We start from the raw sequence: 16,888 nt of genomic DNA on the forward strand, positions 1-16,888 counted from the left end.
GAAAATATGAAAAAAAAATAATAAGGAGAAATTCAGAGTACCATTTTGCCATGGCACCTAGAATACATTGAGAGAATGCATTAGACGGGCACCAGAAGTGCAATGGATAATAGAGCCAGCAGGAAGAGTGGGCAGTGGAGAAAGTGGGATTGACCTAATCACAGAAGGGTGTGGCTCTGAAAGCAGGAAGTGCAGAGACAGTGTAGCTGGGCAAACTGCCAAGTGGAGGCGTGATGGTTGAGAGAGAAGGCAGTGGAAATATGGATAGGAGAAAGAAAAGGCTGTAGAAGTATGGAACTAGAGAGAGAAGTCTGTGGATATAAGGATAGGTATAGGGAGAGATGCTGAAGAGAGTGTGGAGGAGAATGTTGGAGAGAGGAACTGGGATTAGGAAAAAAAAAAGAGAAAGGCGGAGGTTAATGGAAGATTTAGAAAATAGCCAAGGACAAAACCAAGAGTCAGACGAGAAAGAGACTGAAAAAGAATAAAGGTTAAAAGGGTAAAATAGATAAGGATGAGAGAGAATAGAGGAAAAGAGAAATAAAACTCCAAGAAATTAGAGAAAAGTTTATTTATGCTCTTACATTTAAAATATGCTGAACAATTTAATTCCCTGGTACACTAAAGTTTTGCTGTAAAATATAACTTGACTCCTACCTTTTATTTGACTTTTGTGTCTGTATTTAGTTTAAATATTATATCTTTTTAATCCCTCACAATATCACCATACCTGTGGTCTAAAATTCTACAGCTTCTAGCAGGCCTTCTATAGGTGAAGATCTGAGGCAAAGGAAGATGATCAGACATCACCTATGTTAGAGAGTGCACATTCATGGCCCTGGAAGAATATCAGCCGGGACCCGCATAAGTGAAAGAAAACGTTTGCTGGCCAACTCTGATTCCCTCCCATCACTCTCCCCGATCATGATCTCCACTACTGCTCCCCCCCCCCCCCAAAGAAAACAAAAATAAAGAGATAGTGATCAGCCCCCCACCCTTTCCCTTCTGTAGGCCCCCCCCCCCCCCCCGGCCTACCTTGTAATGATCTGGTGTCCTAGTGGAGTCCATCGGGCAGGAGCGATGCCCATTTGCTCCTGCTCGCTGGGACCCCTAGCGGCAGCCTTTGTGGTTACTAGCAAGTACTTTGAGACAGTGTCTAGGGTGGGTATGTGGTGGTTGCAAGCTGAGCACCAATTCTATAATGTCATTTGTGCACCAAGATGTTCTACAATACTAGCATAAACCTGAAGTGGTGCACCTAATTTAGATGTGACCAGTTTCTCCAGGCCAATGGCAGGCATAAATGGACTTACCTAAGTGCATCATATTTTGCCCACATATGTGGCCCCTTCAAATTACACGCTGTAACACTTAGGCGTTCGCTTATGTGCGTAACTGCGGTCTTTGCACCTCTGATGCGTGTAAGTGGTGGGACCTAGTTATACAATTGCCATTTTAGGGGCCCTTTTATTAAGCGCCGTAAGCTCAATGTGGGCTTACCACACGCCAATCCAGAACTACCGCCAGCCCAACGCAAGAACCGGTGGTTAATTCCACCCCCAGCATGTGGCATTTCTGGTGCTAGTAGAAATATTTGAAAAATATTTCCACAGAGGGTTACCCGGCAGTAATTGGGCAGCACCGCACACTGCCCAGTTACTGCTGGGTTAGCACGGGAGCCCTTACTGCCACCTCAGTGAATAGAGGTAAGTGCTCTCCCCCAGATGTCTATGTGGTAAGTTCAGTCTCTTACCACGCGGGCATTTCTTTTTTCAGCCTTTTTACCCGCTGCGGTAAAAAGGGCCTCGGCGAACGGCAAAAACTGCTACTGCCGCTAGTGCAGTGCTCCTTTTATCACAGCTTAATAAAAAGGCCCTTTAGTTTGTATCCGAGGCAATAGAGGGTAAAGTGAATTGGCCCAGATCACAAGAAGCAACAGTGGGATTTGAACCAGGTTTTCTTAGTTGTCAGCCTGGTGCTCTAACCACTAGACTACTCCTCCACTCCTTATTTTCCTTTTGAAAAGCTGGGTGTGGGCTGAACTATGTGTTTATCTGTATCTGTTTAATTGGAAACCAAATACACTGGTTGTAGGCTCATCATATAGGACCCATTATCGGTGACTGCTCCTAGAACCTTTTTTTTAAATCTGTGCCTTTAATCCATTTCAGTTTGGTTGCTTTTGGTTTGTAACTTATTGCTGTGCTTTGAAGTTTAGCAGTCATGCATCCTGACAAGATAACATTTGCTGCTTTTTCTTAATTAAAAAAAAATTAGTAGATAAAAGTTAGACAACAAGTCTGTCATCAACTGCTATGAACTGCTCCCCATTCATCTCTCTGATCCATATACTATAAGGGAATTAAAAAATGACTTTGGAAGTAAAACATTTAAAATTAAAATGTTCACACACTTTGAAATGAGCATGCAGGGGTTTAGTAAGAGACCTTGCTTTTATCACTTGTTTAGAAAACTCAAAGCACAGGAGAGTTAGACTAAAGAATGCTAATTTTTCCAAGGCTATTTGGAGCTCACCTGGTATGCGAGGTGCAAAATATCATTCCTTATTCAGCCTCAGAAACCCTAGGAATACTTCAAACACATTTTTCGTATAGCCCTGAGGTGTTAATTTATCATAAGCTAGAACTTCCACCATGGCATGCTAATTTGTGGTTCCAACTGATTGTTCAATGCTGCATTATTTTAATGCTGGATAATAAATTCATCCAGCACTGAAATAGCCAAGATGGCACACTGCAGCCCTAATTAGTGATGACACTGGTATGTGGTGCACCGCTTCATACATTTTATTTATGTAATCAAATGTATTTATAGCTTAACCCATAAACTCAAGGCAATTTGCAGCCAAAAATAGCAAGCATTTCAAGACCGCATAATCAAAACAATTTCACAAAGGTATCATAACAGTTTAAAACAAGAGAAAATGCTTAAGTTAAAACATAATTAAATAGTAAAAATGCAGTCAATCTTTCTACTTAGGCTACTGACAGTGAAATAATAGTATGAAGAACTATGGGGTTGCAAATTCATAAAATAACATTCATGAACCAGCTGCTCCAGTCATTTTAGTCTAGAGTGATAGAAAAATGAATAAATGCCATGCTGCAACTGCCAGTATTTTTAAAATGTCTAAAATCATGTGATTTGCGTACACAGTGGCATGGTTATGAGTCATAAAGTTACTGGGGGTAGGCTGCACTCAATTTAATATACTAAATCTGAACTAGTTAACCTATTGTACCAAATAAATATTATAAATGAACCAATGAGTGTAAATAGCAGAAATATAAAGTAGATAGTTTCAGAGAGACAGAGAAGTCAAAGTGTGCATTTAACCCACAAGAGGTCATTAGAGCTGTACCAAATAGCATATTTTACTATTCGGCCAAATACGACTAATGAAAAATATTATTCAGTTGAATACAAATAATGTACATTGAGCTTTAACAAAAACAAATAATAAAAGAAGCAACGTGAAATCAGAGATCAAGTGTTTATTTAGTAGGATTTAGCTCAGTAGAGACCCGAATTTTGCGTATTCGAATTTAAATCACTATTTGGCCAAATACGAAAAATGTATTCGGGGCCAAATCGAATCGAATACAAACATTCGGTACAGCCCAAGCAGTGGTGTGCTGGAGCAGGTTCGCACCAGTTCACAAGAGCCGGTTGTTAAAGTTTTTGGCATCTTGCGAGCTGGTTGTTCTGGGAGGGCGAGCTGGCTTGCCCCTCCTCCCCCTCACTTGAGCTGCAGAGACACAGACTCCCAGTGCATACCTGAAGGCAGCGTCCCTGGTGGTTTAAAGAAGATGTGGCTGCAGGAGGCAAGCGTTGGCAGCGGGCAGGAAAGACTGGGGATCTTTCCTGCCCCGAAGAATCCACTAGACCACCAGGGACGCTGCCTTCAGGAATGCGCTGGGAGTGGGACCCTTCGGCTCAGGGGCACGGGGAGGAAGTCTGTAATATGGTGGTGCGGTGGGGACTGTTAAAAAAACAAACATAAAAAAGTTAAATTTTTTAAAATGCCGCCGACTTGTGCTTAGGGATGTACACAGAGGAAGTATAATAAGGGTATAACTTTTTATAGGTAGGGTAGTAATTTGTTATAAATCATAATCAGTGTATCATTTGGAGGGGCTGGTTATAAGGACACCTAACCCTGTTATTGGTGCAGAGATTTATTTTTCTCCTGGTAAAGGGCTTCTAAAACAGACATCATGTTATGGGAATCAGGTGCTCAACGTTCAGAGTTTCTATTTATTTACTTATTTATGGCATTTTTGTATCCCACATTAAATATGAATTAGATTTGAACCTGGGAGCATTAAAAAAAAATTTCCCATAGAGGATAATGCATTGCCCCCCTCCCCCCCCCCCCCCCCAGGCTCTCTCCCCGGGTATTTTTTTTGTATTTTTGTTACATTTGTACCCCGTGCTTTCCCACTCATGGCAGGCTCAATGCGGCTTACATGGGGCAATGGAGGCTTAAGTGACTTGCCCAGAGTCACAAGGAGCTGCCTGTGCCTGAAGTGGGACTCGAACTCAGTTCCTCAGTTCCCCAGGACCAAAGTCCACCACCCTAACCACTAGGCCACTCCTCCACTCCAGCTCTGCAATTTTGGGGGGTGGGGTGCAGAGTTGGAGCGAGGAGAGAGTCTGTTGTTAAAAATTACCTGCACACCATTGAGCCTGAGTAAGTATTTTCAACCTAAATATACATCATTGTTCTTCTCTTAAAGGGGAGGAAGATATATCACCCCCTCTTTTGCTGTCCATTCAGTGTGGTTATACTTGGGTAATTGAAACTCAGGATTGAAACTCAGCAAAGGTATGACTGCAATAAACAGTGTTAATAGACATGTGCTTCAGTTCGTCTCTTTTAAGTTAGCTTTTACATTGAGATGGATGCATAATTCCCTATTGGATTTGCTAACGTCACGTGTAACAGATAGCAAGACCATTAGATCTCATAGACTGCCCCAGTAGATCTGCAGAGATGCCAGGTTACTCAGTTCCAGGCTGGTGACTTTGTATCCAGTCCTGATTTTGAACTTAACATCCCAAAGCAGTGTGGGATTTGTAGTGCCTGATATGCCCATTTAAATCAGTGGTTCAAGTCCCATAATGCACGAGTATGGGGAGGTCAGAAATTCAGGACTGTCCCAAAATATCCATCCCCAAACTGGGTAGCTTGGAGTCTCTGGGACCCACATGTGCCAAAGAATAGACCAAAGCTTTGCTCTCTTTTTCATGTTGATTTACGACATCTCTTTCAAGAGCTTGATCCAGCTGCATCCTTGCTCTGTGCAAGCTGACTTGTCTTTCCCCATGTTTGTCCTCTTTCTGGTTCTCCATACAGTTGAAAATATAGGTTTCTATACGAAGGCCAGTACAGAAGCACATAATCATTTCTTTTATCATTTAACACTCCCTTACCCGCTTTTACCATTGCAATCTGCAATGCTTCCAGTCACAGTTTTGTTACTGTTACCACAGCTAGTAGTCTAATCCAAGTGATCCACCATCTTAACAGCCTCCCTTTGGGGAATGTTAGTGTATAATGCAACAACATCCAAAGTTACTAATGTGACTTCCTGTGAATTATCAATCACTACTTGATCTAAAAGATGTAACAAGTGTCCAGAATCCTTCACATATGAAACGATGTGAGACAAACAAGGGTGCAAGTGAAAATCTAAGAACTTCTCAAAAAGTGAACCCTGACTGGAGACAATGGAGCGGCCAGGAGGCTTCCGATCAGTACTGCATACAGTTCAAGCTTCTCCTACCAACCTACAAATGCACTCAATCTGCAGCCCCTCATTACCTCTCTACCCTCATCTCGCCTTACGGTCCTACCCGTAACCTCCGCTCACAGGACAAATCCCTCCTCTCAGTACCCTTCTCCACCACCGCCAACTCCAGGCTCCGCCCTTTCTGCCTCGCCTCAACCTATGCTTGGAATAAACTCCCTGAGCCTATACGCCAAGCCCCCTCCCTGCCCATCTTCAAATCCTTGCTCAAAGCCCACCTCTTCAATGTCGCTTTCGGCACCTATCCATTGTACCTTTATCCAGGAAATCTAGACTGCCCCCAATTTGATTGACTGCACTTTTTTGTCCTTTAGATTGTAAGCTCCTTTGAGCAGTGACTGTCCTTCTTTGTTAGATTGTACAGCACTGTGTAACCCTGGTAGCGCTTTAGAAATATTAAATAGTAGTAGTAGTAGGTGGGATAGAGTCTTATGATCACAGGCACTTTAGGGAATAATTATGCATGAGATATATTTTGAATATGTATGATATATTTGCATACAAAGCCTCCATTGTATGGAAATATATCCATGCATATTAATTAGGGGTATCCTCAGAACTTGACTGGTTTGCAGCTCTCCTGGTTTGTATTTTGACACCCCTGTTCTAGAGTGTACACATCTAGCCTTATCTATTAGACCATATTTAATTAACAGTATAAATTTCACAGACATTGCAGTATAAAAATTTTAAGTTCATAGTTTAAACTATCTCAATATTACATTTCACAGAGATATCACTCAGAACAGCAAGCCCCAGTACTAACTTCCCTTGACATGTACTTATCTCTCCCTGTTATTTTGTCACTTCAGTCCAGTATCTGACATCAACTTTTGTGGCTCAGATGCTGCTCCTCTGTACCCCAGTCATCCTCAGCTTCAGAAAAGGGCTGCAGGTGTTATAAATCCACCAGAATATCCAGAGTCTGGAGCTTGCAAGGCATATGCACTTCATGCCAGCCTCCCATGCCTGTCTTTGTTTGCTTCCCTGCTAAGAGAAAGCATTAATTTACAAGGCTGGGAGTGGCTCCAATAGATCTAACCTCAGTAGCAGCAATGCAAGAAAAAGACCTTACCATCCTTCAGGTTGCATGCCCTTGTAGCAACAGTGTATCTACAAGTTCTCCTTGGCAGTCTGGTATCATTGTGATCAGCAGCTGTTTTTGTCAGCTTTGGTTATCAATAGAAATCAAACAAAATCAAACATGGAAAATGTTTATTTTGTTTGATTTCTATTGATAACCTTTAAGAGTGGACTAACACGGCGACCACACCTCTCTACTGTCAGCTTTGGGAAACTCCTTTATTACCAGTCCTAGGTGGAACAAGAAGGGTGAAGCCTCGTTAAACAACAACAGTAGTAAAGGTTGAGGACTCTGACGTGTGAACCCAAGTGGCAGGGGAAAGGATTGTTGGAATGAATAGGGGAAAGTGCTTATAAAGTGTGTGCATTGCTTGGTGGCCTCCCATACCTATCTTTACGTGTCTCTGTGACTATGACAGCTCTATGCCCAGATTTCACAGTGCAGACTGGATTTTACATTTCATATCATATTGTTACAGCCATGAAATTGATAAGGTTCTACTTATCTACTCATCTATGCAAGTACTTCAAGTAGGGTGTTCTTTGACAATGATTTTTTTCATTATTTCACAATCATTTATGCTTCTCTGTTCTCTAGTTCTGTCTTTTCTTACTGTTTTCTGATTCTTTTATTTATCTGAACAAATATATTTTAATGAACATAATAATTGGAAGGATACCCAGATATATCTAATCTGTATGCTTCTGCTCCATATCTTAAAATAGTTTTCAGAACAAACATTGATATTACAATGTACCCTACACTTTACTTGAATATTCAGACAGCACCCTTAGCTCATTATACAATGAACTGAATTTAAACCTAGTCACAGATCTATTGGATTCAATGTATCATTCTGCTGTTAATCTTTATTTTCAGGTATTGGTGAAACCAGAAAGTAAAACATCAACTGCCTTGAAGTCCTTGTAGACATGAATTTTTAAGATAAAGTTCTGTTTTAGGTACTGATGCGAGCCCTAAGAGACTTCAACCTACCTAAGGTAGTAACAGATGATCTCCCCATTTTCATGGGCCTGATCACTGACCTCTTTCCAGCTTTGGATGTTCCTAGGAAGAGAGACCTGCAGTTTGAACAGCTGGTCAGAGAGTCCACCCTGGAGCTGCAGTTGCAGCCTGAAGAGAGTTTTATCCTCAAAGTAAGAAAATAAAGAACATTTTCATTACCTACCCCCCCTCCCCTTGAAGAGTTTCATTCACTGCAGTTGTACTGAATTTACAGTAGGCTTGAAGGTTAAATTACATTATAGTGCTCATATGCTTTTAATCTGTCTATACTACAGTGGCTGCTGGCCACAGTAACAAACTGCATTTTAAAGTGACCACATTCATTGATCACCACAAGTGATATATGTCCAGGCAGAGACAAAGAAATGAGAAAAATAATTAATTTTTGTGTTCAAAAAGTTTCAGCTTCATTTTAAATATTTATGCAAAACAGAGCAACAGTTTTGTAATGCTAACAGTGATTGAATCTAATTAGGGCTTTAATTTTAGGTTTAACCGTGGAACACCTACAAAACACCCTGAATGCCAGAAAATGTAGGTGTTCTTTGGATAAACACCAGAAACCGGTTCCCCCAGTGACACAAACATTACATATTGGATGCACTGCTGAGTGGGAAGATTTACCACACTCCCTACATTTTGGTAGGAGGATAGTACTCACTGGATAATACTTAATGTAGCTTCCCCCTCCCCCCCCCCAGAAAAATCTTACTTACAGTTGCTATGGAATGCTTCTGCATTGGAAGAGCTAACCTGAACAATGGAATACAAATATGATAACCCAGCACTAATATGAAAAACATTTTTTTAGAAAGAGTCTGGCATTCCTTTTCTCCCTAACTGAGAATACCTTTCTTCTGGATAAAGTTTTCTGACTGAGTATAATAAGATTTATTTTGCATTATGTGAATTAATTGTATTATTTTTATTCTATTTATTATTTAATGTGAACTTCATCTCCAGTATGATGTTGGGAATGGTGGGAGGAAGTAGTAATGCTATGTTTTGATATATAGATTAATTGTTTTGCTGAAATATTTCATTGTTTTATTAATAAAACTTCAATAAGTATTCTTTAAAAATAATACATCAAATGCCAAAAATGTTCTACACTTAACAAGTAATTTTCCTGATTCTGTTATTTAAATACAGCTTCTGATTTTAGGTTTTAATCAATAACTCTGATAAAACACCACTGAGACAAAAATAATAAATAGGTATGGCCTTAGTAAACAGGGGGGACAATTTTTCCTCAATTTCTCTCTTAGCGCTCCCAGGCTTTGGGGTCCTTTTACAAAGGTGCACTAATGATTAGCGTGTGCTAAATGATAAGACATCCATTATATTCCTCTGGGCATCTTATCATTTAGCGTGTGCTAATGATTAGTGCACACTAAATCTGTTAGTGCACCCCTTTATCTTGTTATCTTGCACTCATTTTTTTTGCCTTTCCAGTGCTGACAATTCCTCAGTGACTCAAATGTACATATTTGATTCCACTGGAAAAGATAACAAGCAATAGTACCTGCAGCATAACACCAATATTTGCCCTGTCTAAGAACCCTAAATTAGCTAGAAAATAAACAGCACTTACAAACTTACAACTTGCAATCGGTTAAGAATGGAAGCTCTTCATATAAAATAGTATTGTTTGTTATTGAGCCTTATTGTTTAAGAGTGTGTTCTAGTAAAAGATTGTGCATGGATATTGAGGGTCAGATATGAATATTATACTCTAACTGGGCAGGTGGTTCAGCTGGACGAGCTTCTGGCAGTGCGACATTCTGTTTTTGTGGTTGGAAATGCAGGAACAGGAAAGAGTAAGGTATGTGGAGCAGGCTCTTCTAATTTTTTAAATGCTCTTTTCCCAGTGAAAAACCTTTTTCTTTTCCTTCATACTGGTACTTTTTTCTGTTCTTTTGGGTCTCCAGTTCAGATCTGAACCAGCACTGAGATGCTAATGCCTTGATCCCTCATTTGTAACTATTCATTAATTTTTCCCTTTTTAGAATCCCTCCCCATATTTAGTCCGGTCATAGCAGGGAACCATGCAGCATGGTGACTTCCAGAACCTTTGAATCATAGGTCCTGTACCCAGTCCCTAGGTGACTCTCTTCTTCACCAAGGGCTGTGAATGCTGCCATGGAGTAGAAGACTTAACTTTGAGATTGATGCAGGAACCTTCCACGTGGCAATGAATAGCACTGCCACTGAGCCATCAGGCCAGCTCTAAGATCTAATTTTCAAAGTGCATGTGCTCACACTTTCTATTTCTTTTTCTAAAATCAACTTTTCTACCTATGTAGTAGAAAGTGTATGTGGTCTTTTAAAAAAAAACAACATTATCTCAACTTTTATCTCTAAGCTTTCTAGATTAGCAGATCCTTATTTTCTTCTGTTTGTCCTTTACATAGATTGCATAGCAGATTCTCTTTCTCGATTTAAAAAAAAAATCTTTTTATTGGTTATTATTTTCTCTTCATGTCTCACAGGTTCTCAGGACTCTGAACAGAACTTATATAAACATGAAACAAAAACCTGTCTGGAATGATCTCAATCCAAAAGCAGTTACTACCAATGAACTGTTTGGCTTCATACACCATGCTACTAGGGAATGGAAAGATGGCAAGTACATTGTGTTAGTTTTCTCACAACTGTATATTTTCTCACATTAGTCTTTCATGCTGCCCTTCGTCATACAAACACGTACACAAATTTACTGTGTGAACAAAAAGCTTCCAGCAGTTGCTGTTCAATTCAGGATAATACCAGTCATATATTAAATTACATAGAGGTTGCTATTCAGAACGACTTAAATGGCCAGGGTGGCTGTTTAAATCATTTGTCTGGGGCTAATCACAGATATTCAGTGCCACTTAACACCAGTTACTGCCGCTGAAATATCCACAGTTAGTGCCTAAGCCGAAACCAGCTACAGAGATGCCAAGGGTGAACCATCCCAAAGAGTGATATTGTGAGTTTGAATGCCAAAGAGTGAGATTTTTCAGACAGTACATTACAGTGGCATAGCTATGGGTACAGGCCCACCTATTCTTGCCTCAGACCCATCCAGTCTAGTGGCGGTGCCTCACTCCCCTCTCTCTCTCCCCCTGCACGCAGCCCAGCATCTGCCCGTCTGTCTCTGAACCCCCTCCCTCCCACTCCCCGGTCTACCTCAGAGCCATTGCTGGTGGTAATTCCTATAGGCAACTTGCGGCAGCCTTGCATGCTTTGTTCTATTGCATCCCACCCTTGATGATGTCACTTCCTGTTTCTTCACTGTCAGGGACGAGGTAGAGGGAAGCCTGCAGGACCAGTCCAAGTTGCCTATAGAAATCACCACCAGCAATGACCCTGAGGTAGACCAGGGGGGCAGGTATGGGCAGATACCTGATGCAGGTGGAGTGAGGGAGTAGATGCTGGTCTGGTGTGGAGGAGAGGGAGAAAAATGAAGGCGTGAGTAGGGGCAGAGGAGATGGAAGGGAACATAGTAACATATAGTAACATAGTAGATGACAGCAGAAAAAGACCTGCACGGTCCATCCAGTCTGCCCAACAAGATAAACTCATCTGTGCTACTTTATACGTATACCTGACCTTGATTTGTATCTATACAGAAATTAACTGAGAAAAGGGGCAATTATTCTGTACGATTCCTCCAAAGCTATATAGAATAAAATCAAAATAGGAATAGGTATATAATTTTATCAGATATTACTTTTATTTACTATAACATTTCTAACTAGTTCATATGAGTTCTTTCCCCCACAGGTTTATCTGATTCACATATTAATTATTCTCCATAACACAATGATTAATACATCAATTAATATATAGTTATTTCAAATGTTCAACTGATTCATTCAGACATAATCTATGTCTTAGTCATAATAGTATTAACCAATGTCAGGTGTTCAAAAGTCCTTATGATCAAAGAGTAATATTATTAGTCCCGTAGTACCATATCAGTTTACTCCACAGTAGTTCTTGTTCAGCCAAATACACTGACTGGATAATCAAATTATAAGTGGTATCTACAATTTTCTTTTCATTTCAACAATCTGTGTATAAAAGAATTCTTGCAGCTCTAAACTGCTGTGTTTCGCCGTTGGCATCCTCAGGAGCTGTTCATAAATTGCTAAAAATAGTGACATACCCATACGATTCATCCACTGTATAATTTTTCCTCAATAACTGTAACTGAAAATACAGCATGGTATTAATCTCATATATGCTATCTTTCTATAATTTTATTAGTTACACACTCGTAACCAAGTCTACTTACAATTACATGATATTCATCCTATTTCTCACTGACACTTTCCTTCAGGCAGGAGACCCATCCAGTAGGTTCATCCTGTGTTCATCCAATCAGTGAGAGGCATGCGCACATGTGAGATTAAGTGCCAATATTCAGATCTTAATAATATAAGATGACTGCATAAAACACAGTCCCATGCGATTCACCTTATGTGATTAAGTGCTGAATAGTGCACTTAACTGTATAAGTATTAGGCAGCCGTCTGTGCTCAGATGTTCAGTACAGGTGCCCAAACATAGCCTAGTATTGAGTATCCATGGGCAATGCCAGTGGCAGTCAGAAAAACACTGACCACTACCACCTATAAGGGGAGATTATATATGTGACATCCTAAAAAAATCGGTGCTGAAATCAGTGCTGACTAAGTGTATTCTTTAATCAGTGCCTAGATGTAGGCAAGAATAATCTTAGTTGTTATCTCAGCGCCTAAAACTACACACATCCATTTACACCAGTGAAAACATGGCTTCAATCCTGGCACTTAGACTGACGTGCACTGGACCATATTCTATAACAACATGTTTAAATTTCAGAACACCCACAAAATGCCCATAGCCATGCACCTTTTTGCCTGCACGCATTAGAAGTTCAGCGAACTTCATTACAGAATATGCTTAGCGAGTTATGCACATAAATTCTAATCTGTGCCAATTAGTGCTCATTATTACTTAAGTGCTGTTATCAGCGCTCATTACCTTGTTAAGTTATGCTTATTAGTAAAGAATGCGCCAATTTTGGTGTAGATCTTTAGGTGTGCTATATAGAATCTGGGGGATACTCCATAAATTTTAACAGTATTTGAAAGTAAAAAATTGATGTAGGTTTCTGATGACTTCCAAAAACAACAGTATAATATGGATGGTAATGTAGCACTTGAACCTCCATCCTCCTGACTTGTGTTGTGTCTATCTGTGATATTATTTATTCAGATAATCTATTTCAGCCCATTTTACTGGTTAGAATTTTTCTTTTAAATCTTGTTCTCCAAAGAAAAGCAGGATATCGAAGTCCACACATATGTGTAATGTTACTGACAAAACCCTACATTGTATACTTCTTGGAAAACTTTTCAGAGTTTTCCATATACCCTGCTAAGAATATGTGGGTTGTCTGTGTGCTATCCACATTCCATAGGGGGCTGCACTTTGTCTACAGTTCCCAGTGGATAACTTTTGTTCTTCTTGTGCAGCAGCAGCCTGTGAAATTAATAAGTTTTGTCTGTGAAGGTGATTTTTCTTGTGGCTGCTTCCAGGTCAGCAGGCTTAGCTTCTCCAATCCTTGGTATCTTCTATAGTTAGGCATGTTTTTTTACCAGCTTTTTAAAGTGTTTTTTCTTTTTTCCATCACCTGCATCATTCAGGTGCTGCAGGTAGTAATTTTGAGGGTTTTTTTTATTATTAAATCATTTGATTACATTTTAGCTATTTTTTGAGGATGCCAAAAACTTCAAGACCTGTGCTTGATGCAGTTGAACAATGTTGGTAACTGACCCATAAAACTACAGTCTTTAATACCTAGTATTTAATCAAGATACCCAAGGTTGTGGCACTGTAAGAAGATACCTTCTATGAGTTTGAAGCTCCAGAAAGAATGCTTGGTGCAATTCTGTGACCAATATTGAAAGTCCAACCTGTTTGCATTGGCTTTAGAGGTTCAGTTTGAAAGGTCCTAGAACATGTGCCAGATGCCGGTGGTGTATCAATATCAGAGGAGCATCACTCATCTTAAGGGTGAAGCACCAGTAGAAAGCATAGGAGTGGAATCACACCTTGGTCTTGCCAGATGAAACTGAAGGATTCTATTGTATCTGCACTGACATTGGGTGAATAGTCAAGAAAAAACATCATTGGCCCCCATTAAGGCAGAAGACTGCGAACAGGAAGTTACTGATGAATGCTATTCACCCTCCTAAGCTTTTTTTAGGGAAGGATGCTCACTGTCCTAGAGGTTTGTACCACAGCAACCAATATATCTCAGAGCCAAAAAGATACTAGGGACTGTACCAGTACCTGAAAAATAAAATTGTAACGTGCTTAGGTCTAGGCAGTATATAAATGCATAAATAAATATCACCTCTCTTCCGAAGCCTGGGCAGTTTTTGCATCAGCAAGTTGTGAGGAGAAACTAAACAGAAGAATTCAGGAAGCAGTTGATGTCTGTCTTATTCTGAAGATCGGGTAGACTGAAAGTGATGCAACTGGAGATTCAACTAGTTCTTAGTCTTTCAGGGCACAAGGCAGCATTGCATCAGTATTGATGCCCCACAAGGGATTGGTAGTGATACAGACTGCACCAGCTGTATCAGGGAGGAAGATTCATTGTTTCATCACACTGCAGTGGAATCTAGTTCTCCCCCATTATTGGAGACCTTCTAGGAGTTCTGACTGGTAGACTTGTGTTTACTCAGTTTGCTCGACTGGTTTATACTCAGGTTTAAAGCAGTAGTCCTAAGGGTCTAAAGAGGTGCATGTAACAATATTTGGAGACCCCTGCTCTCACTGTAAATAAGAAAGCAGATATAATGTATTTTGTCCAGAAAGCTACATTATCAAAATGTCACAGGTTCCACATTAATTGGTTATTGTCAAATCCGCTTTCAAGAAGACAAAGAGATCAAAGAGAGTTACTCTGTAATACTCCTGGGGAAAAATCCTCAGACTTTGCCCTTTGTTTTGATCCAAACCACTCTTGGATTCCAAAGTCCATGTCCTATGATGGGTAAGGTCTATTTATCAGACACCTTGATTCAGGGATCCTGTCACAAAGATTTGCCAGATTACCATGTTTAGTCGACGTATGACTTCTTACCGATTTTTCATGGTGTGCTTTAATTAATGGAACTGAAATTTTCTAAAATAAGCATTCCATTCTGTAAGTGCAGAAAGCTTGTCACAGTTTCACCCTCAAGAGAAATGTGGAGGTCTGATTCAACTAGTAGATTTAGAAAAGCAATATGGAAAATATATGGTCAGGGTGACCCAAAAAGCCTTTGAGACAACACTGAGACCTTCTTATATAGGTAATGGAGTTTGGCTTTAGTGTTTAGATCTTAGGTATAAAGTGAAGACATAACATAGTTTTGAAAAGGTTCTATCATAGGGAAGATTTCAAGCATTTCTTGTTCTCCAAAAAACAGGAGTACTTGTGCCATGTTAGATTTTAGGGTCTTGAACATCTTCCGAAAAAGCAAAAATCTGTTTCTAAACTTGACAACTTTGGCCATTTGACTGCCTTCTTTGCACACAGAGGTGCACTTGGCTATTTAGTTGTGCTTTTCCTATGAATTGGAGCCAATTACTGTTTCAGATGAGATGTTTTTTAATTTAGGGTTTTTTTTTTAATATTTTTGTCTATATAGTATTTTGATTGTTTTACTTGCTTCTTCCCAGTTTTTTTTTAATATAGGATCCAGTGAGCTTGTTCTACCACCATATTCATGGAAGCGCAGGGTATATTGTGATGTATATTTGATATGAGTATTATTTGTATTTAATTGTATTGTTTGTGTAATAGATAGCACTGTATTAGGACTGCTTTTCCTATAGCTTGCAGTTTCTGTGATTGACTCCTTTTGAGCTTTCCCTATTGGCTGTTAGCTCTGGATAGGATATCTGCAAGTGTATAGTTTGCGTTCCTGTGTGGTGTTTGTAAATGATTGGTTATGTTTGTGTGTAAAGGACTTCATGTACACACAAAATCAGTCTGGTGCACCTCAGCACCAAGTGAAAGTATTCATTTTTATGTAACCAGTGTCTAATCAACCACCCTCTCTCCACTGCCACCATCTTATATGACTCCTTCTCACCTTCCACTATCCTGCTACCCTAAGAACTTTATCTGCTGCTGTCCCCTGAGGCTGCTCTCCTCAAGACACCCTTTTCAATCCTTCTCAGAAGTTCAATCAGAAACTCTCCCCAGTATGGTGCCCCTTTCTCATTTGGGGAGCCCACCTTCTTTCCATGCTCCCCTGCTCCAACAAATGTTTCAATTCAAGTGTACCTCTTCAATAAGGCCTACAAAGAGACCCCATAGCTTAACTATACCACCTCACCAATTCACTCTAATCCGAAAATCATCTTTCTATACTTATTTTATTAATACTTCTTTCCATCCTTAAATCTTTGCATCAACAATTGTATCTGACATCCTGTTATGGCAATACCATAACAGACCTCTCTCTGTAAGCCACATTGAGCCTGCAAATAGGTGGGAAAATGTGGGATACAAGTGCAATAAATAAATAAATTATGTCCCCCTTCCCCACAAGGCTCACTGCTCCCTTCCAGTTCAGGCACTCCTCTTCCCACCACTCTCCCTTCCCCACCCAATTCCTTTTTTCTCAACAAGGAATCCCTTCACTTTCATTAAGTACCCTTTTCCCATCAGACTCCCATTTTCTCCTAATACCCTCCCTCAACGTCAACCATCTTCACTCTTCTCCTACTCCATCTGGCACTCCCTTGCAGCACATACTGCACATATATTAGACCAGCTGATTTTCTTCTCTGCTCCACGGATCTTTACATGCAAGCAAGTACTGCTTCTCCTGATCCTGTTTCTTCTGACTATAATACTGTGCTCCATGGAACTTTCCAAACTTTGGCTCCCTAGCTGTACTCTGCA

The 16,888-nt window shown here is 40.1% G+C and overlaps 1 protein-coding gene across 1 annotated transcript in view; it reads left to right on the forward strand.

Annotated features, from left to right (window-relative positions):
* The window catches only part of DNAH11 (dynein axonemal heavy chain 11), a 708,797-nt gene that overhangs the window by 289,882 nt on the left and 402,027 nt on the right, over nt 1-16,888 (forward strand). The window contains exons 36-38 of the mRNA XM_030201723.1: nt 7,881-8,075; nt 9,692-9,769; nt 10,437-10,569. Of these exons, the coding sequence (XP_030057583.1) occupies nt 7,881-8,075; nt 9,692-9,769; nt 10,437-10,569 (406 nt within the window). The remainder of the gene's footprint in view (nt 1-7,880; nt 8,076-9,691; nt 9,770-10,436; nt 10,570-16,888) is intronic.

The sequence above is a fragment of the Microcaecilia unicolor genome, chromosome 1 (assembly GCF_901765095.1).
Source record: "Microcaecilia unicolor chromosome 1, aMicUni1.1, whole genome shotgun sequence".
Lineage (NCBI taxonomy): Eukaryota > Metazoa > Chordata > Amphibia > Gymnophiona > Siphonopidae > Microcaecilia > Microcaecilia unicolor.